Raw genomic sequence first — 13064 nt, forward strand, 5'->3', positions numbered from 1 at the left:
AAGATCTAATTTCTGATAAATGTCAGAGGCTGAATTTGAACTCAGATCTTCTTGACTTGGGGCCCAGCACTTTCTCCATGCTACAACAGCTGTTTCAGAAATGCCATGACATTTCTTTAAGCTGTTTTAATACTAACATATGTTTCTCACAGAACACAATGATTTCATAAATTAACTGACTGAAAAGCAGGTGCTGGCAATACTTTTTATATAAAAAATACATTTTGTGTAGAGAAAACCAAGAGCTGTGGTGAGATGGTCCCAGTGTACAGTGCTGGGCTCGGAGACAGGAAGATCTGAGTTTAAATGTGACCTCTGACATTTTCTAAGTGTGTGATTCTGAGAAAGACACATAACCTCTGTTTATCCCCTTTCCTCAGCTGTGAAATAAGAATGATAACAGCACCTTTCTCTTGAGATTGTTATGTGGATCAAATAATATAATATTTTAAAGCTCTCAGCACAGTGCCTGGTCCATAGCAGGCGCTTAATAAATACTTGTTTTTAAAAAGAGAGAGAGAGAAAAGGAGAGGGCAGCTAGGTGGCGCAGTGGATAGAGGACCAGCCCTGAAGTCAGGAGGACCTGAGTTCAAATTTGACTTCAGACACTTAACACTTCCTAACTGTGACTCTGGGCAAGTCACTTAACCTTAATAGCCACGGGGGAAGGGGGAGAGAGAGAGAGAGAGAGAGAGAGAGAGAGAGAGAGAGAGAGAGAGAGAGAGAGAGAGAGAGAGGAGATAGTATGGTCCTTCCCTGGAAACTCATAATTTATTGACAGAGGTAAAAGCACATACACAAAATCTTTGGAGCAATTCTAAAATCTATATATCACAGATCTGTAATATTTAAAATCCAAGCAGGGATATCCAAGAAGAGGTGCCCTAATAACTTAAGTGGATGCAGCACTGAAGAGAAAGAGGGGTTCCCCTGGATTATCTCCCATCCTCTCCCTAACAGAAGGATGGCCATGTTAATTACCTCTACATCCCGTTTTAATTTCTCCAGGAAATTCTTTTTACTCTCCTCCCCTACATGCAATTTCTGTCCTTCATTGAGGAAATCGTTGTCTTTGAAGGTCGGCAAATCCTTGGCCTGTAGAAAGGGGAAGGCAACATCAGGCAGGGTGGGCAGCTCTGGGACTCATCCTCCCAGGGAGGGGTAAAAGGTGGGTAGACACAAATGCCCAGCCTGAGTGGTCACCAGCCCCTTCCATCGAGTCTCAGTCCTAGCTTCTAGAGGGCCCTGAAGAACCTAGGGAGGGCCTAGAGATAAGCCACAAGAAAAAAAGCAGAGGTCAGGGCCTTAGGTTAGTGATATAGAATTTCCTGTTAAGGCAGAGAAGCCTTGTGGGAATCTCATTCTTTAAACATTAACAGATCTGACATATCCCCCAGGGCACTTCTGCTAGGCTGGGCTCAGGCCTAGAGCTAGGGGATAAACACTCTCTTCCCTGAAGGGTCTTGCCAATAGAAAGAAAGTCTAATTCCTTCCTGCTGAAGCCACTCCGGAGGAACACTGGACTATAGCAACTAAGCACCCCAGCCTACCTTCTCTTTGTCGCTGGCTTCTCTGGACACAGTGGAGCCCTGAGGAGGAATATAAAAGAGGAGTGGGTGGGGAGAAGAGGCAAAGACATTATATATCTCATGGGATGCTGGAAAAGCCAAATCCACAGAGGACTGGCTGCTGGGGAGTGGGGAAGGCTGGGAGAAAAGAGAAACAAACAACTGGGCAGAGTTTGTTAGAGCTGTGGTATCAGTGTCAACTTTACAAGTCAGATGTGTGGACAGGCCAGGTCAATTTCATAAAGTGGGCTGATCACAAAATAGAAAATTTCGATTATACCAAACTGAAAAGTTTTTGTACAAACAAAACTAATGCAGACAAAATTAGAAGGGAAGCAATAAACTGGGAAAATATTTTTACAGTCAAAGGTTCTGATAAAGGCCTCATTTCCAAAATATATAGAGAATTAACTCTAATTTATAAAAAATCAAGCCATTCTTCCAATTGAAAAATGGTCAAAGGATATGAACAGACAATTCTCAGATGAAGAAATTGAAACTATTTCTAGTCATATGAAAAGATGCTCCAAGTCATTATTAATCAGAGAAATGCAAATTAAGACAACTCTAAGATACCACTACACACCTGTCAGATTGGCTAAGATGACAGGAAAAAATAATGATGATTGTTGGAGGGGAATGTGGGAAAACTGGGACATTGATTCATTGTTGGTGGAGTTGTGAACGAATCCAACCATTTTGGAGAGTAGTTTGGAACTATGCTCAAAAAGTTATCAAACTGTGCATACCCTTTGATCCAGCAGTGTTACTACTGGGATTATATCCCAAAGAGATTATAAAGAAGGGAAAGGGACCTGTATGTGCACGAATGTTTGTGGCAGCCCTTTTTGTAGTGGCTAGAAACTGGAAACTGAATGGATGTCCATCAGTTGGAGAATGGCTGAATAAATTGTGGTATATGAATATTATGGAATATTACTGTTCTGTAAGAAATGACCAACAGGATGATTTCAGAAAGGCCTGGAGAGACTTACACGAACTGATGCTGAGTGAAATGAGCAGGACCAGGAGATCATTATATACTTCAACAACAATACTATATGATGACCAGTTCTGATGGACCAGGCCATCCTCAGCAACGAGATCAACCAAATCATTTCTAATGGAGCAGTAATGAACTGAACTAGCTATGCCCAGAAAAAGAACTCTGGGAGATGACTAAAAACCATTACATTGAATTCCCAATCCCTATATTTATGCACACCTGCATTTTTGATTTCCTTCACAAGCTAATTGTACAATAATTCAGAGTCTGATTCTTTTTGTACAGCAAAATAATGTTTTGGTCATGTATACTTATTATGTATCTAAGTTATATTTTAATATATTTAACATCTACTGGTCATCCTGCCATTTAGGGGAGGGGGTGGGGGGGGAGAGGTGAAAAATTGGAACAAGAGGTTTGGCAATTGTTAATGCTGTAAAGTTACCCATGTATATATCCTGTAAATAAAAGGCTATTAAATAAAATTTAAAAAAAAAAAAAAATTTCATAAATTTTCATAAATAAAAAAAAGGAAAAAAAAGTTCTGCAATCACAAATTGTTCTCCAGGTTTACAATCAGGTGACCTTAGGCTAAAAGCAAGTGACCAAGTGGACAACTCATCCCAACTCATCTCCATTCTCATGCCTCACTGTGTATATCCCACTAACAGAAGTTCAAGGCCTTCCTCTCTGTCCATAAAGGACAAAAATTTGGGGGTTAAAAGCAGGTTGCAACTAGCCTCCTGTTCCCAACATGCTGAGAACCTAGGCTGCCTCTGAGGCACAGGGAAGGAACATGACATAGAACCCATTTGGACATAAAGGATAAAGCCTCCCCACCCCCAGGCATCTTCTCAGAAAGACCACAGCTCCTCCAGCTACTTCACATATAGGTGGTACTTAAGGCTTACCATACATTATCTCATTGGCTTTCATTGGACATGGGAGTCCAGGGGCCCCAAAAGTACCTTGAGATCGTACTTCCGGTGTACAGTCAGCCGGTGGCTGAACACATTCCTAGTGACCACCATGTAGGTCTCCACACCATCCACAGTCAGGCGGTACATGCCCAGGAATTGGGGCAAAAGAGTGTTTCCATGACACTCTACTATGAACTAGAATGGGAGGGGATGGGAAGAAAAGAAAAAAAGAAGAGTAACAGCTGGATGTAATAGCTAGGACAGATGGGTTCCTTCCTGTACAAATCACAACAACACTTCTGGATTTCTAGTCCTCAAGAAGTTGGACATGGGTTCCCCTCAGTTCTGTTTCCAATGAATCCCTGGCAAATAAGCATTATAGGGCCCTGGCTTGAGGGGCAACTTACTAAAAAAAAAAAAAAAAAAAAAAAAAGGTTAACTGCAGCTTTAAGTTCTATCCCCATCCTGGGACCAGAGCTGCTCCTTCCACTTCCCCATCTCCCGCCACTTCTCTCCATGCTTTTGCAGCACTGACTTAGCTGTTGGAGACAGAAGCCACAAGGGCTACCAAGCCCAACAAGTACAAAGAATGTGGTGAGCACATTAGCCAGGCTTCTTTTCAATGGTTCCCAGGAAGCTGGAACTCCAGGAAGGGACAAGGCAGGTGCCCAAGTGTCAGTGAGGAGGCTGGGAGAGCTGTGCAGATAAGGAGGAGTCAATAGGGTCTCCATCCTTTCTGCAGCGCTGTCAGGAGAGGGCCAGGGCTCGCTGTTGGAAAGCGCCTGCTCTCTGGTGCCCCGGGTCCCCCGAGACCACAGCGCCCATGTTCCCCTCCACAGCTCAGACTCGGGGCTTCCCATACCTGGTGGTACTTCTTGAGAATGTTGTGCATTTCGGCCACGTCCTCACTTGACACAGCTTTGATGACGAAGCGACGATCATAGGTGGTGAGGAAACGTGTTCCACATCTGCCCTGACTGTCACTGTTGATGGGGGCACTGCGTGTCACTGAGTTCTGATAGATTGAGACGGAAGTTAGGTTGGCCATGGGACCCCAATCGGTACTGGGTTTCTCCCTTTCAACAAGGAGTTCGACCCCCCCACCCCCGCAAACATGCATGAGGACAAAGGCACTCCAAACTAGAGCTGCGCCTTTATTTCCCCCAAAGAGTTTTGAGTAATAGAGCTAGTGCTGCCCCTTTTTCTCCCTTCTCCTCCTCTATCCTAGGGCTGGTATGAGAAGAAGTTATGGAAAAAGATCTTTCCTTCAATTCTAGCTCCAATGAGCTTCTCTCCAAGCTAAAAGTAGGACCTCCTGGTCAAAGTCCTTTGACTTCCAACCTGATCCTGACACATACCGTGTGACCTTCTAAAAGTCACTACACACCTATTATCCTCAGTTTCCTTATCTGCACCAGGGAAGATTAATTCCATTCCCAATTACTCCTGCTCCCCTTTTATGTCCTATGAAAACAAATCTAAGAACTGGGTATTGTTTTTTCGATTCGATTCAAAATATATACTCACTGAAAAGTCCCATGCTAGGTCTAACAATCTGGTAAAAGTTTGACTATACTGATGTACAAAATAATTTCATGAAAGAAGTACAAAGTGAAATTTGAGGTACAGGAGAAAAAGGTTTTCCCTAAAGGGGAAACTGGGGTAAAACTTGCCATATAAGGCAACTTTCGAATTGGGCTTCAAAGAGAGAACCACTATTCCCACCACATCCCAAGGGGGAAAGTTTATGGACTTGGTGTGGCTGCAGAGCCATGGATGCTCAGCACAGAAGCCTAAACATGGGTGCACCATAAGGAGCTGTGAATACTTGACCAAAGAGAAGCATAAAGCATATCTGTCTGGTAATGAGCAGAATGGATTAGAAGAGGGAGAATGAAGGTGTCAGGAAAGGGGTCATTGCAATAGTCCTGGTAGACAGCAAGGGGACTGGAGGAAGGAGTGGCTACCAGAGATAACAGATTCACAGAAATTTCAAGCTGGAAGGGGACCCCAAGAGCTATCTAGTTCAACCCATACCTAAGAGTACTACCCTTACTATCTAGAACCCTCCTAACAAGTGGATCTCCGGTGTCTGCTAGGAGACATCCTAGAGAGATCCCAACCCTCCTGAGGCGGCTGTCTGCCTTTGGGCAGTTCTCATTGGTAGGAAATGTCTCCTGATTCCAAGCCTAAACTGGCCTCTTGGCAATTTCCACTCATTGCTCCTAGTTATGCCTTCTGAGAACAACTAAAACATGTCTCATTCTCTTTCATGTGACATTCTTCATATACTAAAGATAGCTGGCAGGTTCCCTCCTGCATCCTGTGTTCTTTAGGCTAAATATTCCTAATTCTTTCAGCCTCATCTCCTGTGACATAGACTTACTGGTCACAGCTCTCCACCTTTCTGGACCCTGCAGCTAATCAATGTCATCCTTACACTGAACAGCTGACTCGAGATAGCATCTGACTGGGGAGAGAGGGACTTTCCCTTCCTTATTCCTGGAAGCTCTGCCCCTTTTAGTGCAGGCTAAGACCACATTAGGAAATCACAATGTTGACTCATCTAAGTTTGCTGCTCTCTTTAACCCCTGGTCTTTTTCGGACAAACTGATGTCTCACTGTGGAAGAAGACTCAATGGGGTTTGTGGCAGGTAAGGAAGAAAGGAGCAACACATTTGTTTTAGCAGAGGTGAATGGTAGTGCCATTAAAGAAGTTTAGGGGAAAGATATGCTTGATTTTGAACATGCTGAGTTAGAAACATATGGTCAAACGCCCAAATGGAGACACATAGAGACTTGGGTCTGAACTACAGAAGAGCAGTCGAGGCACCCTGGCAGTCCCTGGAGCTGTGGAAGTAAAGTAGCCCACCTGAAGACAACTCATGGGAGGCCCTGCCTGGGTGCCAGGAAACAAGTGAAACATGGACTCTCCTTGTAGCTGTGGCCCTCTTTGAGAGCAGCAAAGGGCTCTCCCTTCCCCAGCCTCTGGCTTTGTATTTACCAGGGCTGTCAGAATTCTGTGGGGGTCTTTTGAGCTTTCCATTCCTTTTTAAGACTTCATCTCTTTTGGAGGACAGACACTAGCAGTGGCCATGGAACACTGTCCGGTCCAAACAAAGTGATCTGTCTAAAGGAGGAATAATCATTGCTGGAAAGGTACAATAATAAACTGACGGTGGAACTATGAATTGTTCTCAACATTTTAGAACGTAAATTGGGATTATTAAAAAGTAACTAAAAAGTACAAGTTTTTAGATTCTGTGAGCTCTCTGCTAAGCATATATTTTAAAGAGGTCGAAGACAGAAAGGAAATCCTCTATATATGTAAATAGTCATTGTAGTATTTTTTTTTTTTATCATAACAACAAACTGGAAATAAAGTAGGTAGGTGCTCATTGGCTGGGGAGTAACTAAACAAATTATGGTTAATGAATGTAATAATTTTGCCCCATAAGATAAATAAGCAGAGAAGCATCAAATCTCTTCTATGAAATGATGCAGTCTGAAGGAAAACTAGAAAAATAAGGAATGAAATGGAAAAAAACCAACCCAATTTAAAAAAAAAAAAAAAACAACAAAACTAAACATTGTGTTACTAGGATGACCACACTTAGTCCTAGAAAAGAGTTAAGAAAAAATACCACCCTCCTTTCATTTCACTGCAGAGGGGAGCGACTATAGAAAAGAAGCTATGCATAAACCGCTAAACATGTCAGTTACGCTAAATTATTATTTTTTATATTTGTTAAAAGGGAAAGTTTACTGGGAAGAGGGAGGAGAAATATTCAGAAGTGAAAGTGACCAAAAAAAGGACAAAAATTCTTGTCAAATCCTCAAATTTCTTTTAAAAAGAAAAGCAACCCTTTGGGAAGTCAGGGGAAATGAAAGTGATTTTCTGTTTACCAGACTCTCAGAAAACTAGTGGGTTATTTTGGAGGACAAGAGGAAAGCGGGAGGCAGGGAAGTACTTTATATTTCTTGCTTATGCTTAGCACATTCTGTTATGATGGTTATTTATGTACATGTCATATTTTCCCTACTTAATCATAAATTTCTTGAAAGCAGGAACTATGTCTTCTATTCCTTTCAGTGGTTAGTACAACTCTTGAATACAGTGGGTGCTTAATAAAGGTTTCTTTTGAATGAATATTGAAAAATGACATTCTTAGGCATAAGGCTTATATTTATCTGTTTCTAAATATTTGGAAAAAAATTTATCCTCAGGTCACTGAAAATGCTTAATTTCAATATGTTTTTCCTCTCCCTCATTTGATGCCTTCCTTACTTTTTTCCCAAGGTTTCTCGCCCCAAACTCCTTTGGGTTAATTTACATAGGCCTCAGTATTCCTGGGAAGGAAATAATATCGTTTTCATTGTTAAAGGAAAACTGAGGCATGAAATGAGGGGTCTTATGAGAAGAATTAAATTCTCAAGGAGTCCTGACAATCCAAGTACATTGCTATTACTAGGTCTGCAAGCAAGGAATGAAAGTGAAAGAACTGAGTCTCAGACTGGGCTTTCAGGCCTAACAGGAAGAGAAGGGACATGAAGCCTGAAAGTTTTGATGCATCATACTTTCTTTCTCAATAGTGGAAATTCAGTGCATACATGTTTATTGCCCCCATTCCTGACCTTCTACCTGGAAAGACCAATGTGGCAGGAAGCCCAAATAAATTCTTTTCCAAGGCTTTCAATCAACAAACAGATGAAGAGTGTAGCTCCTGTTCTGAATAATCTTAACTTATATGATCCTCTCTAAGTCCCATCCAATCATCAGCACAGCCATCTACCCAGAAAGGCAGCTGAAAATTTCAGTACACAGCACGATATGAGACAAGGAATGAGGTGTAAGCCACAGTAGAGGGTGATGAGGAAAGACAACTTGCTGTCACTCCAATGACTAGAGATGATCAAAAACTCCTCACGCTTCTTTCCTAAAATTTGGATTTTACTTTGGGCTCTATTCTAATACAGGACTAGGATAACCATCCTGTAGCATACATGTGTATATATATATATAAAAGTTGAATTTTAATTATTCAGGTATTGGTTCTTCCACCTCACTCCTTTTTATTCTCCTATTTATTAGCCTTCAGCTAGAGGACAGGGATTGGAGGAGGAGTGTAGAGAAAAGTCAAGGAGAGGAGAGCACCAGACCAGACCCTTTTTGTTCCTGGAGACAAGCTCCAGTGAAAGATCTACTTGGATGAAAACAGAGACCCATACCATGGCAAAATGGAGATTTGAGCATCCTTTACAGACTTTAACAAACTACACTCCCCTGGTTCTTAATATAAGGATCATCTGTATCTCCTATTACTATATAGGTGAAGTGGAAACTCCCACACTTTCCCAGGTCTTATTTGATGGAGGCCTGTTGGGTAAGGGAAAAAGGCCCAGATGAAGAGGTAGAGAAGAAAGGGAAACCATGAGGTATGAATCACACTATAATATCCTTATAATGGGATCAGTTTCCCCAACTTATGAAAAGGGACTGATTTCTTCAACCCACAAAAAGCATCAAATGGAGGGGGCAGTTAATCTACCCTGCCTGCCCCCCTCCCCCAATCATCAGGGGCTTATTTATTACCTGACACTCATACCTGGGAAGGAGTTACACTAGCCTTGAAGTCTTCCTTTCCTAATCTGTCTTATCTGCTTTAAGAAGACTCTTATCTCTTGCTGGGAATAACTCTCTTAAGTCAAACTAAGAAGGAGAAGGGATCTTCAGCCTAGACCAGGAATGTCAGATCAAAATGAAGTGGTTTTCATGGTCCCCTCTTCCATCCCATTGTTCAGCCTCCCAACAACCCTGACTCATGTTTCCTGGGTCCAAGAAGTGCCAAGTCTCTGTTGTCAACTAAGGCTATGCCTGTGGTGCCTTTAGCAGCAGCACTAGCACCTGAATTTCCCTGGGGAAAATTGCTGCTTTGAGCTTCCTGTCCCCTCTAAGGTCTGCGCCACTGTCCACCTATTCCCACCAATTCCACTCTCAGGCCCTCTTAAAAAAAGATTCTCTTACCTGATAATCCTGATCATCAATGCCAAATCTTTCCCGGAGATTTCGGAACACCATCGGGCAGTACTCTTTAAATTTAAATCGGCTGGGTAGGTTCTCCCTAGGAAAAAAAATTTTTTTCTGTCCACTGGGTTTCAATAGAATCCATACATATCAGTCTACCCTCCACTACCATGATAAAAAGGCCCTGAGGAGTGATATCATGTCAAATGTCTTCAAACTTGACCCTTGTTTATATCATCATTTGCAGCCAATGGAACTTCTCAGATCACTGCCCTGGAAAGAGATATGATGATCTAAACCCTCTGTCTTCCTGTTGCCAACACAGAGAAGGAAAATATATTTGGCTCTGGTGCTTTAAGCCGTAAGTCTACTACCAAAAGACTGCAACTTTTCCTGGAAAGCTTCCTTGCTTACTGCTGCTTTTATGACTCCTCTCTACAGTTTGATGGGGTTTCCAGTAGGGAGGGAAATACAATCATCCTCACTACTGTGGGATGTAAAATAAGAAACTGGCTTCAGAATGTTGTTGCCAGTACCCTCCCTGCCTATTCCTCCCATTAAATGTAGGGGACTTCCTGCTTTTGTCCAAGAGTAATGGGAATATTTTTCAGGGTCAATGGATGCTGAAACTGTAATGGGCCCAAGGTCCTTGGATCCTTCTGGATCTTACCTGAACCCCAGGAATACAAAAGTCTCCTTCTCCACTCTCAACTAGAGGTTGACAATGAATACAATTGTTCAGATTTTCCTGCCTCTCCTCAGCTAAATAGCAATTTAGTTGGTGGCAGCTGTGATGTGGAGATGGCTTTTAGAACAGTGTTCTTATAACTCCTTGTGGAAGAAAGATATTGAGGGAGGTTCACAAACCAAAGTCTCTGTAAATGGTGGGGTTAAAACAGTAAGACCGCTGAACCAGGAAGGGCTGTGGAGTGCAAGAAAACTCAATAAAAATTCAAAAGCACAAAGGATGATGGGTAGGTAGTACTTAGATGGCAGGAGCAAAGAGCAGAGGTCTCCAAAGAGCAGAGATAAGTCCTCCATTTGGTCATCAGAGAGAAAGCCCAGAGGCTTTAGCTTCCTACCCAAATGCCTTAAAGGCCCAGAATAAGAAAAGTAACTCTGAACGGAGTCCCTGGGCTCCTTACCAGTCTTATTGTACTTGTACCACTCAAAAAGGAGAGGAGAATTGTACCTACAGGGAGTATGACTGCAGTCCAGACTAGAAACATGCCAGGCAGCTTCCTGACTCTTCTCAAGATCAAGATAGCTTGGCAGCCCCACACAAGATGCTTCAATTACCAGGTGGCTCACTTCCACCCAAGCTGGTCTCCAGTGAGTCCTCAGTGCCCAGCTGAAAGTTCACTGGGAGCCTCACAGCACTATTGATGAAGTGGGGTAGGTCAAGAGACAGGGAGGGAGGGAAGAGCCAGCAATTATTAGTCTGTTGCTTTTTTATTATCTCCCATCCCTAACAGATGTTGGCTCTGTCACTAGTACAAGGTCTGGCCTCCAAAATTCTCCAACTGAAGGGAAGGTCTGTCCTCCAAACAAGAGACCTGACCCCAGGAACTTACTTATTGAAGAGATGATTATCCACCTTGATCTTGCTGTATGCTTTGAAGTCATCTGGCATTAACATGACAGGGACTGGAACATTGCTGAGCTCATTGATCTGCAGAGAAAACAATGAGGCTCATGATTGTGATGAGACCTGCCATGGGAGAAGAATTTAAGAATTCTCTATCCTAGATAACAAGAGCCCAACGCCAAACATGATCCTGCTTCCCCCATCTTTTCTCTCAAACTTGATTTATTCCTTAAGAATGAGATCAAATGTCACCATTTCTTTTGTAGCTGATTCTGCTGTCAAAAAAAGAAAAGCAATTTTTCTACTCTCTCAATTCCTAAGGTATCTCCCTTTATGCTATTTACAACATTTAATCTTATAAATAATTAATTTGTGCACATCATCTCCCTTATTAAAGAGGCAAGATGTTATATTGCACATGGTGTTGGACTGTGACTCTGGAAGGTGGCTAGTGAAATGTGCCTTGTCAGGGAGGTGAAAGACTAAGGTTAAGAATCAGGCATACATTATCAGATATGGTTAAGTGGGCTTGATTTGTTTTGTTTAACTGTACCTCTTTGTTACAAAGATTGGAGAAATGCCATTGGGAAGTGACAGTGATATCTGAGAAAGAGAGGACAGAAAAATCAAAAGGCATTAGTACTGAAATCAGAAGACCTGGCTTTGGTTCTGAGTTGTGTGATCCTGGGCAAATGCTTTCACCCTTCAGGCATAAAATGAAGACACCACCATTTGAACAAAATAACTGCCAGGGTGGAAGTGAAAATAAAATGCGATAGATAATTCATGAAAAGCTCTTTGTAACTATTAAGTGCTACACCAGTGCAACACTGTTGTTACTAGATTGCAAACTCTTTGAAGGCCTGACTTAAATCATCCTCATCCTTCATAGTGCCTAACAACAAAAACCTCAAGCAGAATAAGCGACCAGTATTTGTTGGTTGAGATTCCCAATCTACCCAGACAATTTGGGCACCTCACTTCATCTATCTGAGACTCTCAGCTTCTTCATTTGTAAAATGATGAGGAAGCCCTAGGCATCTATTTGAATTGAGCTCATCTATTAAAATTTCAAGAAACAGACTTGAAATGAGTAGGGGAACCTCCCTCCCCACCCCCCAATGGATCTTTACCTGGCATCTGCTGCTTGGTAGTTTCAACTTCCAGAAAACAACATTCCCCCCCCCCCCCCCCCCCCCCCCCCCCCCCCCCCCCCCCCCCCCCCCCCCCCCCCCAAAGAGTAATAAGCTCATCACCTCTAATCTTATTACCAGGCTGCTAACCTAAGCCCTGGAGGGACACGGCCTGCCTCAGCCTTTCTCCCTTCTGATTGGAGAGGCAGAACACCAGATTCTTCCCAATGCCTTTCTTCACAGAGGACAGAAACTTTGCATCTGCTGCCCTGCCTGGTTTCAACTGCTTCTGGGACCCCTTGGTTTCCCTCACCGAACTTTCTTTTTGTGCCTTGTCCTCTTTCTGTTAGAGTGTAAGCACCTTGAGGGCAGGGGCTATTGAGAAGTGACAGTGATATTTGAGGGGGGAAAATAAAGCACCAACAAAACATTAAAAAATGAAAAGAGATTAAGACTATAAGACCAGGGTTTGAGTCTTAATTATTGAATGCCATGGGCAAATAGTTTCACCTCTTAGCTATAAAATGGAAATACCACACTGCCAGAGTAGCCCTATTGAAGGAATTTTTTTGTTTTTAATTGATTGTATCCCCAAGGCTTAGCACAGTGCCAGGCAAATGGTAAATACTTAATAAAAGTTAATATGCCTGATAGATTCTGTTGGCCAAGTCACTTAATAATTCTGGATCTCATTTTCCTCATATTGAAAAGGGGGGGGTTGAACTAAAGGATCTCTGTGGTCTTTTCTCTAGCTCAAAATCCCTTGAACCAATGAAAATAAATCTCACAATAGTTCTTTTTTTAAATTTTAAAAAGATTTACAT

At 42.4% G+C, this 13064-nt stretch overlaps 1 protein-coding gene across 2 annotated transcripts in view; it reads right to left on the minus strand.

Annotated features, from left to right (window-relative positions):
* PIP4K2B (phosphatidylinositol-5-phosphate 4-kinase type 2 beta) overlaps positions 1-13064 on the minus strand; it is a 29657-nt gene that overhangs the window by 7050 nt on the left and 9543 nt on the right. For both annotated transcript variants that reach the window (XM_031966165.1, XM_031966166.1), the window contains exons 2-7: positions 11094-11191; positions 9520-9616; positions 4357-4509; positions 3543-3689; positions 1551-1589; positions 982-1095 (exon numbers count right to left, since the gene is read on the minus strand). In XM_031966165.1, the coding sequence (XP_031822025.1) occupies positions 982-1095; positions 1551-1589; positions 3543-3689; positions 4357-4509; positions 9520-9616; positions 11094-11191 (648 nt within the window). The remainder of the gene's footprint in view (positions 1-981; positions 1096-1550; positions 1590-3542; positions 3690-4356; positions 4510-9519; positions 9617-11093; positions 11192-13064) is intronic.

This window comes from Sarcophilus harrisii, chromosome 4 (genome assembly GCF_902635505.1).
Source record: "Sarcophilus harrisii chromosome 4, mSarHar1.11, whole genome shotgun sequence".
NCBI lineage: Eukaryota > Metazoa > Chordata > Mammalia > Dasyuromorphia > Dasyuridae > Sarcophilus > Sarcophilus harrisii.